The 16,088-nt window shown below is 39.4% G+C and overlaps 1 protein-coding gene across 1 annotated transcript; it reads right to left on the reverse strand.

The window, feature by feature from the left end:
* Window positions 1-1,333: 1,333 nt before the first annotated feature.
* Window positions 1,334-7,533, reverse strand: LOC107797434 (E3 ubiquitin-protein ligase XBAT33). Its single transcript, XM_016620330.2, has 10 exons — window positions 7,233-7,533; window positions 7,088-7,147; window positions 6,752-6,823; window positions 6,443-6,621; window positions 5,945-6,105; window positions 5,806-5,864; window positions 5,598-5,644; window positions 5,367-5,510; window positions 3,932-4,023; window positions 1,334-2,392 (listed from the first exon to the last, which is right to left on the reverse strand). The coding sequence occupies exons 1-10, from the start codon at window positions 7,407-7,409 to the stop codon at window positions 1,854-1,856; spliced, it is 1,530 nt and encodes a 509-aa protein (XP_016475816.1). The 5' UTR covers window positions 7,410-7,533; the 3' UTR covers window positions 1,334-1,853.
* Window positions 7,534-16,088: the final 8,555 nt, after the last annotated feature.

A 16,088-nucleotide genomic window follows, 5' to 3' on the forward strand; every position in this document is an offset into this window, starting at 1 on the left:
ATCCGGTTTGACTGAATACATGTTTGGACAGAGATGTCGGCGAAGATTGTCGAAAGAAGAGAGAAATTGTTATGTTAACCAATGTTTGTGATTCAAGTATGAAAATGTTTACAGAGACGTTTTGAATTGAATGTTTATAAATGCGATTCATTTCCCGAGTTAAGCGCTACAAACTTCTGGGATCCGCCACTATAGCAACCGTTGCATCTCTTCTTGGATTTTTAAGTTGGAGAATCAAGGTTTTAACTGTGAAGAAAGAAGAAAATGGCAATAAAACTACAAAAGAGATAAATGGCATTTCGGGGCTAAGAATGGTGCCACGTCACTTTTCTTTTCCCCTCCTTTATATTAATATATAGATATATAGATTTTAGATTATATACACCATTAATATAATAATTTTTTTCATTATCAAGATATTTATATCGTATAGGCAACCAACAACTAGGGAGACTTTTGATAAGGCTATTGATAAAGCCTCGAGTGGTTTCGATAAGGGTGTTCAAAGATGTATAGAGAGGACAGAGCAGAGATAGTATTAGGATACGTGTCGGACAACCGATGGACGTGGTCATTTGACAAACAAAATTAACGGAAACAATTACACAAAGTACAATAAGGTTCCAGAATTCTTTATCGGACGACTCTCTTACTGTGGTTAATGTCACGTTATCACGCTTAAAGATTGACAAGAAGTCTCTGAAAACAACCAATCAGAAATCCAAAATTCAAACGCATCGAATGCAACAACAAATCCAGTATAATCACATAAATGAAGTGTGGAAGGTAAAGTATACGCAGACCTTACCCATACCTGGTGGAGGTAAAAAGATTGTTTCCTAAAGACCATCGGCTCAAGAAAATATGAAAAAGAAGAAAAAAAAGAAGAAAACAAAGAAGAAAAAGAAAAAAACCCTAATTCTTGACATCCACAAGCATTGAATGCTACAAGCCTAATTGGTTTTGCTTTAATGCATGAGAAATTCATCTCATCCTTTCCAAATGTGCCAATCCCTCCACTTACCTTTTCTCAAAATCCCTTCACGTGAAAAGTTGTGAACCGCTTATAAGATGTCCAGACATTCCTCTCTTGTTCGATGTGAGACTGGATGTCACATTATGCATTTCGTTATTGGTGGTTATCAGTGACTAACTGAGCTTTTACCTACCAGAACTTCCAATATGGAAATGGCAGGCATGGTCCTTTTGGCCACTTCTTATCGCTCCATAAGATAGTAGTTCATCGGTAAACTAATTAAATAGTTCCTCCATCTCCACAATACCGAAGACATCACACCTAATATACAATATCTTGCCAAACTTGCAACTTAAATTGACACTCAAACACACTACTTCTACAGCAGAACATTAAAAGTTGTACAAACAGAGCAAATGTGTAATACAAATTTCCCCTATTCCACTCTCTGTCTTTGTCAGTTTACAGAAACCTAGTGTTTACCTTCACAAACCCCACCAGTACTCAAAACTATCTTTTGCAACTTGATGGGGTACTGGTACAAACAGGTTAAAATTATCTGCTTCAACCAGACTGATAATAATTGCTCTACATACAACAGCAAAGAATTACCTAACAACAATCTCAAGATTAAAGTACTCCAATCTCCTACTACTGAATTCTTTACAAGCCCCAACTCCAAATAATCAAGGCAACATTTTTAAGATATTCAAGACGCTGGAGAGCTGGATCTACTGGCTCATAAACCAGCAAGTGAAACAGAAGCTGCACGAAAGATTCAAAAGCATTTAAGAAAGAAATAAAGTCAAGCCTTGAATCTTATGTGCTTCTCTGTTTGGCTCAAAATTTCCTCTCCCAGGGCGCCAAAGCAAGCATATTAAGCATTAATCTCAGCATTACACTGATGCTCCCTGCTGCAACTTCTTCTGCCCCAAAACATGTTCGAGCAGGTAGTTTTCTCCAATCTCACATTCATTTTGTCTTGGTCATTTGAAGTGGACTGTGACTGATTAGAAGTTTCATCTTGAGTGTCATTTTCTATGGATTCCAAAGTTGGGGAAGGTCCTTCATCACAAGTACACAAAGGGATTGCAACAGAAGGAAATGGGCTACAAGTCACAGGACAGGAAAAATCAGAAGACACTGAAGCAACACGATTCTTTCTAATTTCATGTGCGCTAGAGGGTGTTGATCGATCTTGCTCACGAGGATGAAGCATGCACGGTGTGCATAAGCTAAGGGATAGATGTAACTTAAATTCCTTTGCAGGAGACCCAGGGAGTTTTACAAATGAGACAATGCCATGTCTGCAAAGTGGACATGGAATGGAGCCAGGCGGACCCAATAATTCAGACGGGATGTTGCTTGCAGAGCAAAGATAGAGTGCACATCTTACACACAATTGATGCCCACAACCTGAATATATCGAATACAAAATAAAAGCTCAATATATATTAAACAAACTAAATGCCCTTTTATTAATCAAGAAAGCTCTTCTAATTTTTACAGGGTACATAGTGTCATTTTAACTGTTATCATCTTCTCAAGTTTCCAACAATGTACACTAGAAACATAACTGTGAGATAATCTAATATCACCTACGTAATAAATAAATTTTCCAAACTCACATTTCCGGATTCAGCACAACAAGACTGCAGTTGGTATGAATATGACATTGCTAGATCGCATGGTACCCATTTTTCATTACTCCTTTTGCTCCATTTTGTGCGATACTATTATTATTCGGGCAGTCTGAACAATTTGGTCTTTGACTACGAGTATTTCAAACTTTTTAAAATAATTTGAATTGTTGACGATACTAACTTATAGCACTTATCACGTAATCTTCAAACATGTAAATCTTATTTGAAAAATCTTGAACAATTTATGCCTGAATCCACATTGAAATTAGGTGTTTTGACCCTCATATTCCAAACTCCTTCACATAAAACGGGACGGAAAGAGTATGTCAAACAGATTTCGAAGAGCACCAATCAAGTTTCTTTACCTTAAGACAAGATTGGATCAGCAGATATTCCTTATTGGATGAGTTGAAAAACATCAAGTATAACAAAATAGATGGGAAGAAAAGGTTTAGGTAGATGGGAAGAAATCTCCTGACATTTTTTTCTCTCTATGGAGTTTAAACTTTGATCCCTTAAGATTTTCATACCAACTTCATCTGCATACCCTTGGGTGAAACAACAATATCTAGACTTGATAGGTCTAGAGTGTGCATAATGGCTTAATTTTGAGAGTGTTCCTCACATATTATGTGAGGAAAGGAGGAATGCAGTTCATACTCATGTAATAAAAATAGATAAGGTTGCTTAGTGCTTGATCATGTATGAAACAAAAACCTTTGATTAGAGGGCAATATTACATCATCTGTCGGATTCATATCAATCAATCAACTATGCCAAATTCTAGATTAGTTTAGATTTGGTTGTATGAATTCTCTATATGTATCCATCTGCTTGATTCAGACCAATCTCATTCCAATACTAAATAATTAGTCTTACGCCCTAGTTCTCTCAATTATTCTTAGCTTTGCATTGATTCTAAAGGATTCTATGTCTTTGAGACAACTTTCTTTCACATGATTTTAGGTTTATCTCGTCTTTTTTTAACCATGTTCAATCATTATAGTGGCACACCTCTATATAAGGAGGTCGATGCATAATCAAGCTAAAATATCTCGACCTTCTGTAATTTTATCCTCTATGTTACTAGCAATCTTTATCAAATGTAATCTTTTCAAATATTGTCAATCTTGGATGAGACATATTCATCTTAATACTCGCATTTATACGACATACATATCTTGTGGATAGGTTGGTCCCTAGAGGCCCAAAGTTCGCTCGTATATAACATTGCTGTCATAACCATATTTAATAGAAATCTCTCTAATTCATATATTGAAGAAAATCAAATTGAAAGGATAATGGTACGAACCTTCGGCAGACACTGAACATACCCTCTCCAGGCAAACGGCACAAGTATCAGAATCATCAGACGAAGTTGCTGAAGACTGCAAGCCACACTCTCTGCAGAAAGTGGTCACAATGATCAGTACTAACGTATGGTTGCCACCTAATTTTAGACTACCTATTAGATTGACAGTCATTTAAACACACACACCCCCCCCCCCCCCCCCCCCCCCCAACACACACACACACACACACACACAACACACGTGCAGAAAAAAACCCCACGCCTAAAATGTTTCCCAAAGAAAGATTAAGAGAAATCACAAAGAGAAGAATAAAACAAGTGCTCATTCTATCACTTAGGTAACAGCCACTACTAACAGTCAAATAAAAATCAGCAAAGCCCAGCATTCAAAGTCCACATTCCATCAGTGAAAGGCGAGAGAGAATTAGCGGTCCATCACACTACTGCTTCAACATGAATAACCAATAGATCAGATATCACAACCGAAGAAAGTTTCCATCGAATATCCGCTAGACAAATGGTTAAATTTTTTTTTTTTTTTTTTTGGGATTGTTTTGTTAAGGTGTTTTCTTAAAGCTTGAACTTATACGAGTGGGAACAATCATAATATATCAGGCTTATGCCTTCACAAGCTAAAAGGCTCCATTACACTTTTATGCTGTGCATCATACAGATAGAATGCACAGAAAAAAATACATTTTCAAAGCTTTTGAACAATCCGACAATGCATGTGTTAGTGACTGTGAACTGCTTGTTACAAACCTATAGCGATATATGGAGTATCCTTTGGCAGTAACGCACACACACAATATCCTTAGCAATCATTGTCATATTCGCATCTAGCAAAGACCTCACTTTGTTTAGTACCCTAGCATATGTAACATTGTCAAACAGATTTGCAGCATTGACAACTATTCATTTCTATTGATGTTTCCATCTAATAGTTCAGTTTTCATCAATGGCATTCCTTATTTTGCTTCTCAAAAAGTAGCTACCAAACATGGCCACCATAAAAAGCACTAGGTAATCTGAAAATGAAATATCACATGACAAGCATTTGCCTCCTCTCTATTAAGAAAAACTTAACAATAAAAAGTTAGTATATCTCAGACAATACGTGACCAGGTTTAGGGTAGATATTGAACATAGATCTGTAACAAATTTGATGCACCAAAACATATTTCAACCAAGCCACTTAAGATGACAAAGACGGATAGTTCAGAAATACACCTTTTTTAAGAAAAAATATATGGAAACCCCACTATCCTGTACCTACAAGCCGAACAGTGGCAATTTCCCACATTTGCTTCTTGGTAACTCAAAACCCTACTTATGTAATTATGTTTGGAAGTGGAGGGTCCTTATTCAAGGCTATCCCTCGCTTGTCACTCCAAAATTAGCATTATGCATGGCAGAAAAGGTAATTGCCATTTACCTTGCGATGTTAAGCACGCTTAATAGAGGCAACGATAAATAACTTGAAGATGGAAAGGGTGGAATTATTGAATCAGAATTTGGTGCAAGTAACGGTTCAAGCCAATGACGCCCCCACATCCTGGCAACATCAAGAGGAAGCCACCTGAAAGAATCCAATATCTGTTGAGCGACATCTGGAAATTTACAGCTGTGAGAGTTTAAACTGAGAAGAAAGTTCTGCATAGATTACCCATTGCAGTTCAATGTCAATCGACTGGCACCTCTTGCAATAAGGATCTGTAGGAACACAAAGTAAATTTTCATTTAAAAGTTAGCAAGGATCAGAATTGCCTCAGAAAATAATAACGTAAATACCAGGAGGTGTCAAAAGTAAACATCTTTTTCTTCTGGCAATTAAAATTATTAGATATCAGTGGGAAGACGAGTTAGCCAATCACCTGACAGCATTTTAGATTTCCTCCACATGCAGCATAGTGCAAAGGAGTACTTCCAGCTCCTAGAGAATAATTTATTTTGAAAGCATGTCAATTAAGAATCAACCAAAAACATTTAATCATGCCTCGAGCGAGCTTATACCTATCAGATCCATCGATGACCCATAGTGAAATGTCACAGCTGATACATTTGCATTAAGATCAAGCAGGAGCTGGACACAATCAAAATATCCATTCAATGCAGCCATATGAAGAGCAGTAATACCACCATCAGCAGCTTTGTTTACAAATTTTGACAGTGCACTGCAATGAAAAGGAAGCAAATAAAACGATCAGCCAAGTATATGAAGCTTACCAGATAGAATTGTCCAATTTTTCCAAGAAGAATCCAAACCCTCAATGTCAAAGAACATGCCAGAACTCATGAGCATGGTTAGATATTAGCTCAATGTTTTAACTAATTCTTTTATCAAAACCTAGACACCATCTGTTCTATAAAAAGCTAACAAATGAAACACCCACAAGGCCTTTCTTTTACAAGACCATATGTTTACACTACCACCTTCGTCTTCTTTGTCGCAATTCAACATGAATCCTTATAACAAGAATGAAAACAAATAAATGCAAGCAGATGACCCACCTTTGCTCATGCTTGCATTTTGAGTTTGAACTATCACCCCTGTCTGTTTGAGCATTTATAGAATCAAAAGGGGCACTAGGAACGAAATCAGCCACCACGAGTCGTATGCATCTAACATGTCCATTCACTGCTGCAAAATGGAGAGCTGTCCTCCCACTTAGATAATCCGCCCTCGTAACCTGAAACAAATATTCAAGATTCAAAAGGGGGGAAATATTCTATTAGAAGAATGACATGGAAGTCTTAGAAGCCAAATTAACAAGTGAAAAAAGAACCCCTTAGGGGGAAAGTAGAATAAGGGAAGCTCACGTTGCATCTAAAAAGAAGAAGGGTTTGAACAACTTCCCAGTGACCATATCGACACGCCTGCATCAATGCCGTCTTTAAAAGAACAACACAGTCGTCAGATTCAATTTAGAAATCCATCAATTCAATTGGCAATTCAAGAAAACACAGCTCAAAGTGCCCCAAAATGCATTCCAACACTAAAATTGAAGAAATATTCAGCTCATAAAGCTGATCTTTCATTAACTAACTACCCCTTATCAAAATAATATCAGCTCATAGAATAATCTTGTAAAGACCTAAACAGGAGCTAGCAAGAGAAAAAATGGGTAAAAAAAACTCTCTTTTTTTTTCCGTTACCTGACCACAGTAATTTCTAGAATTGACATCAGCACCGTTCCCAAGCAACAACGCAACAATCTGAAAATTGTTTCAGAACATATCATACAAAGAAATTAGAGATGAAATACAAAAAGAAAAGGTGAAAAAAAGGAAAAGAAAATACGTCGTTGTGGCCTTTGGCGGCAGCAAAGTGAAGAGGGGAATTGAGGCCACCAAAAGTAGAGTATTTGGAGAGGCATGGATTGCAATCAAGCAACATCTTTGCTTCCACGTAATCGCCGTCTCTCGCCGCCGATACCAGCCGTTCGCCGGACGCCGAGCACCCAAACGAATTCCCCATTTCTCTGTTTTTTTTCCTCTCAAGGAAAAATCCAAGCTATTTGTCTATTTCTCTGTCACTATATATATAAATGTTTGTTAGATATGGATGTGAAGTCAAGATTTGTAGAAATGGCAGTAAAATTTGACCGAGAGAGGATATGTCTTTGGAAGAAATTTTATTAGAAATTTTTTTTTGGTTTGGGGTGGTGGGGTTGGGGTTGGGGGGTGGGTTGGATGATTAAGGGTGATACGTAAATTGGGAAGGGAGGGATGGGGAGAATTAGGTCAACTGTCGTTTAACAAAATTTGAAAAAAAAAATGATGTATGTAAAAGATAGCGGAACACCCTCGAGTTTGAGTCATTTTTGCTCTCTAGTTATTCTTTTAGATTTTAATTTTGTAAGTAATGATAGCGTAAATCTTTTTTTTTTTTAATAACAAAATGTTGTAAAATTAATACTGTAACTACTTATGGTAACAATAAGTCTGTGACTTGAAAAATAGTAAGAACAACAAATTTGTGACCTGAAAAAAAAAGTAAGAAAGTAAAAGTTTGTGACCCAAAAAAACGTGAAGTGACTACTTAAATATAGTACTTTTATAATTTTGCCAAACAAAGAACTTATTTTGTGCAAACGCCACGCAATTTTTGTACAATCTGAAGTTTGGTAACATATTTGGATAAAGTTGAGGAGAGGATGACGGTGGATTATTTGGGGGGGAAATAATATAAAAGATATTTGTGATTCTTTTTTTTCAAAAATTTGTCATGGGGCAGTTGGGAAGAGAACGTTAGTGGAATTTCCTTTTCTGGAGTAAATTTTAAGTTAGGAATTTGGAAAAGAAAGTTAGAACTGCATCAATTAAAGGAAATAGGATAAAATAATGACAAAAGACAATAAAAGAAAAGTGGGAGCTGCAGTGGTAGGCCAATATCAAGGAAACTTTTACCACCTTAAAAAAATTATTTTTATGCGCTTGTCTTGTTTTAGTGGCTTTGCAAGTTGTATTTGTTAAGTTAAAAAAAATGTACTTTTAAAATTGTTTAAAAACAAATAGCGATGAAATACAACGCGGTTTTGGATAATCTGAATGGGCAAGTCTATAGCAGCAGATGTAGGATCTGTCTTTTCTTGTGAGTCTTGTTGTCTTTGCTGCATCTTTCTTGTGATTTCCCACTTTATATGATTTTTTATTTTATGCTTCTTGGCATTTGGAGTTATTTTTGTATACCGGTAAAATCGGGGTAACTAACACCTCGACTTTTCGGCAGGTCAAACGAAGCAAGGGCATAATTATATGGGGTCGGAATCGAAATCGGGATGCCTCGTACTAAGATTTGAACGGAGAGGTCGCCACCGGGCTCGATAAGACATTATTTCTCTGATCCCGGAACGAGCTCAGAGACCTCGAAAAATATGATAACGGTTACACACGACCAACATAGAGCCGCGATATCCCGCACCCCATCGGATATCACGGCGCAGATCTCGACCTGTATAGTCAGCGGATCAGTGAGTAACGAAAAAGAGGATTTTTTTACCTTTCTTAGGATTGTACTAGAGGTGAAACTCGCATACTTTATAAAGGGATAGTTTTTATTTAGGCCAAATAGGTGTACGGCCCCTTAAACTTGGCTCCAGTTTCCATTTTGACACATTAACTAAGCTCATTACCTATTGAACACTTCAATCCAAATCAATGTATGCCTATTAAACACAAAAACTGACATGGCAAGAGAGTTGTATTTCACCCTCTCTTACGCGAGTGAATTTAATGGGCTTTAGATCATATTTCTTTTTGTTTAAATCAAAATTGACTTTTTTTTCTGAAGGCCACCCATAACCACCTGATCTCCGACGAGTAACGAAAGCAGAAGAAGAACGGCAATAAATTTTATTACCGGAATTAATGGAGATCGCCGGAAAAGTCAGAACTCCGGCCATGTTCAAAGAGGCGACAAGCAACAGTAATATGTTATCAAGGTTTTAACATTTACACACCAACCACGAAATCAGTAATAGACAGAACACGAACGAATCTCCGATACCACAACGATGGAAGACCAAAAATGGTGTTAAATGTCACCGATTTTAATGGTAGCTTCCGAAATATTAAATGTCCGGTTACTTCTTTCAGTTCTGCTCTTTTATCAATTAAAACAACAACGAAACAAAATAATAGAGATGAAGGAGGAAAGGAAATGAGCAATGGCCGGTGGTTGCTAGAATCGCCAGATTCTTTTTTGTTTCTTCTCTTTTTTTCTTAACTTGGATTTTTTCTTCTCCAGTTAGCTAAAAGAAGGGATTTTCAACCCAAAAAAGAAAGAAAAAGAATTGACATAAATTTCTCCCTTCCCCAGATCTGAAAATCCAAAAACGATACCTGTATTTTTTCCTTTTGACAGATGAAAACGGTAGTTTTCTGGTGGTTGAAGAGCCAAGGAGATTGGGGAAGGCGGAGGTGGGTTTCTATGGAAGGGGCTGGTGGGATTCCATGGAATGAAAAAAGAAAGGGGGCGGTTGGGAAGAAGATGATGGTGGGAGGGGCTGTTTAAAATAAATCTTTTTTGTTTTCAAAACTTCTTTTTGACTATTTTTCAAATGCCACGTGTCTCCCTCTTATTTGTCATTTTGCTAAGTCATTCATGTGTGAATTACACGCACCTTATTGTTTTTACTGGTTATGAGTAAAGTGTTCAATAGATCACTTTATATAATATTAAAGTGTTCAATAGGAAAAACGCTAAGTTAAAGTATCAAAATGGAAACTGGAGCCAAGTTTAAGGGGTCGTACACCTATTTGGCCTTTTATTTAATGAAGACATTATAACACGCATACCAAGACAATATAATTTTATTTTTACTACTCTCTAGTTATGGCAAAGTTGTTACTTTATTGTTTGTTATTCATTCTCTATTGGCTCCGAACCGAGGGTCCGATCAAGGGCAAAACTATTGTCCAACCCAAGTTCAAGCCGGGCCATAAAATTATAATTGGTTTGATTATTCATTTTGTCTTACATTCGTTTATCTAACATTCTTGATCACTCGTGTTGAATCAATCCATATATCCTTAAAACCGCGTACAAATTTAATTATTATCCATTTTAAGGGTAAACAGTTTAGCGCACACCGTAGGGCTAAGAATAATAATGGTGGTTTGATACAAATCTCCATAACACACTCTATTTTACACTTGTTTTTTAAGGTCTCAATTTCAGGTCACCTTAAAATGTCAAATTCTCAGTCCGCTCACTTGAACGTTGAGGATGGGTCTAGCCACCATGGCGAAAACAACAATCTGGTGCCTAGCAATGAGGTACCCCCTACTGATCCCAACAGGGTCCTAGTCGTAGACCCAGTCGATCCTAACTCACATGTGTCCATCGACGCCAATCTTCCTACTGACCCCGAAAACAACGTTCGCGAAGGAGCCCGACTAACCGCTCAGGGAGCACACAAAGGCGAAGGCGACCGGGTCAGTCTACGATTGATCTTCAAAATGCTACAGGCTCAGCAGGCGGCGATAGCGCAACTGCAAAACCAAAGTCACGCCCCCAGTAAAGTTGAGTCCTAACCGCCCCGAGAAAACACCCAAAGAATTGAGCTTATCACCGAAAGGCCGGGCGAAGCTGAGTCCGGTGTCAGCCCTGAAGTAATGAAAATGCTAGAGGAATTAATGAAACGAGTGGAATCCGGAGAAAAGAAAATCAAGGCAAAGGACAAGAAAGTAGAGACATACAATTCCCAGGTTGATCAAATCCCAGTAGCGCCTCCGATATTAAAAGGCCTGGACTCCAAGAAATTTGTCCAAAAGCCTTTCCCTCCGAGCGCGACACCGAAACCAATTCCGAAGAGGTTTCGTATGCCTGATATTCCAAAATATAACAGAATCACGAATCCAAATGAGCATGTGACCTCCTGCATATGCGCCATCAAAGGTAACGACTTGGAAGACGACGAAATCGAGTCAGTGTTATTAAAGAAGTTTAGGGAAACTCTGTCAAAATGAGCAATGATATGGTACCACAACTTGCCCCCAAATTCCATTGATTTATTCTCTATGCTCCTGGATACTTTTGTAAAAGCCCATACTGGGGCCATCAAGGTCAAGACCAGAAAATCAGACCTTTTCAAGGCTAAGAAAAAGGACAACGAGATGCTCAGGGAGTTCGTGTCAAGGTTTCAAATGGAACGGATGGACCTGCCTCCGGTTGCAGACGATTGGGCCGTTCAGGTATTTACTCAAGGACTCAACCCCCGAAGCTCCTTGGCTTCACAGCAGTTGAAAAGAATTTGGCAGAATACCCAGGAGTAACTTGGGCTGACGTCCACAATAGGTACCAGTCAAAAAACAGAGTTGAGGATGACCAACTCGGAGCCCCTTCCGGGTCCGTTTATCCCATCAGAACCGAAGACAGAACTAAGAGAGTCGTCGATCATGAATCAAGGCCGGTCCGAAATCGGTATCAACTATACAGTGCAGATCGAAGGTGAAACGAGTCCGGGCACAACTCTACAAGGAACGAAAGGAGAAGCGATCGAGGGCCCAATAACCGAGGTATGATGAGAAAAAATGGTTTCGACAGGCCACTCGGGGGAAGGGAAGCTCCGAGATTATCAGAGTATAACTTCAATGTCGATGTAGCCCGCATCATATCTGCCATCGGGCACATCAAGGAGACCAGGTGGCCTCGACCATTGCAGTCTAATCCTACCCAAAGAGATCATAACCTGATGTGTAAGTATCATGGCACTCATGGCCACAGAACTGAGGACTGTCGATAATTAAGAGAAGAAGTTGCCCAGTTATTTAATAACGGACACCTTCGAGAATTTCTGAGTGATCGAGCCAAAAACCACTTCAGAAACAGGGACGCCAACAAATAGATTGAATAAGTGGAACCCCAACATGTCATCAGCATGATCATTGGGGGGGGGTCGATATCCCCCAAGGGCCGGTGATAAAACGCACTAAGGTGTCAATCACAAGGGAGAAATGCACCCGAGATTATATCCCGGAAGGAATCATTTCATTCAGCGACGAGAATGCAGAGGGCATCATACAACCTCGTAACGATGCACTAGTAATTTCTGTACTTATCAATAAATCACGAGTTAAACGTGTGTTAATAATCCAGATAGCTCGGCCAACATTATCAGATTGAGGGTCATAGAGTAGTTAGGGTTACAAGATCAAATAGTACCAGCAGTTTGGGTATTGAACGGGTTTAACATGGCATGTGAAACCACTAAAGGAGAGATAACCCTACTCGTGAACACCACCGGGACCATCTAAGAAACAAAGTTCTATATGATCAAAGGGGACATGAGATATAACGCTCTACTTGGAAGACCATGGGTTCACAACATGAGGGCAGTACCTTCGACCTTACACCAGGTGTTAAAATTCCCTACTCTGGGGGAATCAAGACGATATAAGGAGAACAACCGGCTGCAAAGGAGATGTTTGCAGTCGATGAAGTACTCTCAGTGCCCACCGTCCCGATTGTAAGAAGTACAGAGCTGACCAAAAAGGCCGAAGTCAAATAGTAATCACCGACGTCGGTCTCGGTCGAACCGGGGATCGAGGAGCTGGCGGTGATTACAGAATTCCGAGATCCTTCATAGCTCCTGATGATACCAATGCCACCAAATCGATGATCGAGGAGCTAGAGCAAGTCATATTAATCGAACACCTGCCCGACCGGAAGGTATACCTGGGCAAGAGGTTAACTCCCGAGCTAAGGAAAAAACTCATTGAATTTCTTATAGTTAACATAGATTGTTTTGCTTGTTCCCATCTTGACATGACAGGGATCCCGCCGGAGGTAATCGCTCACAAGTTGAGTTTGGACCCGAAATTCCATCCGGTCAAGCAGAAAAGGAGACCACAGTCCGAAGTCAAGCACGCATTCATCAAGGATGAGGTATCTCAACTCCTTAAAATAGGATCCATTCGGAAAGTTAAGTACCCGGACTGGTTAGCTAACATATTGGTAGTACCTAAAAAAGGAAATAAGCTAAGAATGTGTATAGATTATAAAGACTTGAATAAGGCATGCCCTAAGGATTCTTTTCCTTTGCCTAACATCAAACGGACGATCGACGCGACATTCGAGCACGAGATACTCAGTTTTCTCGATGCCTATTCCAGCTACAACCAAATTCGGATGGACCCGGGCGATCAAGAAAAAACTTCCTTTATCACTAAATTAGGTACCTACTATTATAATGTAATGTCATTCGGATTAAAGAATGTCGGTGCCACCTATCAATGCCTAGTAAACCGGATGTTCGAATAACAGATAGGAAATTCAATGGAAGTTTATATTGACAACATGTTAGTTAAGTCCCATGCGAGCAGAGGACCATTTGAAACATTTGTAGGAAACTTTCGACATATTGAAAAAATACAACATGAAGCTGAATCCGGAGAAGTGCGCATTCGGGGTCGAATTGGGAAAATTTCTCGGATTGGGATCCTTGGTTGATGACTATAAGTTCAACTCGGGGGCAATAGTGCAACTCATAAAGTCGGTAGAAGAAGGTCACATCGAAGTAAATTCCACGAGTTTAACCTGGATTGGAGAAACAAGTACATAGATTACTTGAAGATTGGGAAATTGCCCTCGGATCCTAAAGAATCGAGAGCTCTGCGTACAAAGGCTGCCAGGTTTAGCTTGTCCGAAGGGACTCTATTCAGTCGAATATTCGGCAGTCCACTGGCCATATGCTTGGGGCCGGGGAGATACCGAGTATGCCTTAAGAGAAGTTCACGAAGGCACTTGCGGCAACCATTCGATAGCGAAATCTTTGGTTCAGAAATTAATCAGTGCCAGCTACTACTGGATCGACACGGAGAAAGATGCAAAGGACTTTGTACGAAGATACGACGGCTGCTAGAGACATGCACCGATGATCCATAAACCGGGAGAGCTACTCCATTCGGTCTTCTCCCCATGGCTGTTCATGAAATGGGGAATGGACATCATCGGTCTCCTGCCATGGGCACCTGGTAAGGCCCAATTTATACTATTCATGACCGATTATTTTTCTAAATGGGTCGAAGCTCAAGCGTTCGAGAAAGTCCAGGAAAAATAAGTCATTAACTTCATTTGGGACCACATAATATACCGATTCGGGATACTGGCCGAGATCATATGCGACAACAAAAAATAGTTCGTCGGCAGCAAGGTAAATAAGTTCTTCGAAGATCATAAGATTAAGAAAATACTATCAACACCTTACCACCCGAGTGGAAACGGGCAAGTAGAATCTACGAACAGGACCATTCTCCAAAACCTGAAAAAGAGGTTGACCGATGCCAAAGGAAAATGGAAGAAAATCCTCCCCAAAGTCCTATGGGTGTACCGTATGACTTCGAAATCTAGTATCAGGGCCACCTTTTTCTCACTGGTCTACGGTGTAGAAGCCGTAATACCGGTCGAAGTGGGAGAACCGAGCTTCAGGTTCCAATATACGACTGAAGAGTCAAATGGCGAGGCCATGATCACGAGCCTGGAACTGTTGGATGAAAGGCGTGAGGCCGCACTATTCCAGTTGGCTACCTAGAAATAGCGGATAGAAAGATACTACAACCGAAGAGCCAACCTCCGACACTTCAAGATCGGGCACTTGGTGTTGAGAAAAGTAACATTACACACCCGGGACCCGAATGAGAGAAAGCTGTGACCGAATTGGGAAGGACCGTATCGAGTCATCGAAATTACCGGTAAAGGCTCATACAAACTCGAAGTAGGAAACAATGTATAACTACCAAACAACTGCAACGTAACTCACTTATAGCGGTACTACTGCTAAGGTACGATCTTAATTACTCTTTAATAATATTATGAATCAGACTAACACTTGGAGGCAATGGCCAAGGGAGAATGTGACTATTAGGTCTGAAAGCACACATTGCACTCTTTTTTCCTTGAACCTATTTTGTCCCAAAATGGATTCTTCGACAAGGTTTTTAAGGAGGCAACAGTAAATCGTGCTAACTTAGATTCGAAAACCGATCTCAAACCAGAGTCAATGGGCACGTCAACAGTATCTGAGCCCTCTCAAACTCGACCTCGAATACTAGGTGTAACTACTCGGCCGGTCGTTTTGAGTATTACAGCCCCGTTCCCCCATTTACTGTTTAATTTATACCTTACAGTTGATTTATAACTTATCGGGGTAGTTGGTTCGTGTCCGGAAGGAATTCAGAGTGAAATTAGACATTTAATCTCATAATTGAAAATTTTAAGTTAGAAAAGTGTCCGGATGCGAACTTATGTGTAAACGACTTCAAGTGTAAATTTTTATGATTCCAATAGCTTCGTATGGTAATTTTGCATTTAGAAGCGTGTCCGAAAAATTGTTTGGATGTCCGTGGTGGAATTAGGCTTGAAATGCCGAAAGTTAAAATTTTTTAGAAGTTTGACCGGGGGTTGACTTTTTGATATCGGGGTCGAAATCCAATTCTGAAAATTTGAGTACCTCCGTTATGTCATTTATGACTTGTATGCAAATTTTGTGGTCAATCGGACGTGACTTGATAGGTTCCGGAGCCATTTGTAGGAATTAAAAATTTCAAAGTTCATTAGGCTTGAATCTATGTGTGATTCATGTTTTAGTGTTGTTGGATATGATTTGAAGGTTCAACTAAGTTCGTATGATGTTTCAGGACTTGTTGGTACATT

This window comes from Nicotiana tabacum, chromosome 4 (assembly GCF_000715075.1).
Source record: "Nicotiana tabacum cultivar K326 chromosome 4, ASM71507v2, whole genome shotgun sequence".
NCBI lineage: Eukaryota > Viridiplantae > Streptophyta > Magnoliopsida > Solanales > Solanaceae > Nicotiana > Nicotiana tabacum.

What these genes read in the sequence shown, in the direction of transcription:
- LOC107797434 (XM_016620330.2), bottom strand. Translation starts at nt 7,409, where the DNA reads ATGGGGAATTCGTTTGGGTGCTCGGCGTCCGGCGAACGGCTGGTATCG. An exon ending in GAAATCTAAAATGCTGTCAG is followed by an intron (nt 5,645 to 5,805) that starts GTGATTGGCTAA and finishes GTGTTCCTACAG; the next exon opens with ATCCTTATTGCAAGAGGTGC. An exon ending in TTGACATTGAACTGCAATGG is followed by an intron (nt 5,511 to 5,597) that starts GTAATCTATGCA and finishes GGATTCTTTCAG; the next exon opens with GTGGCTTCCTCTTGATGTTG.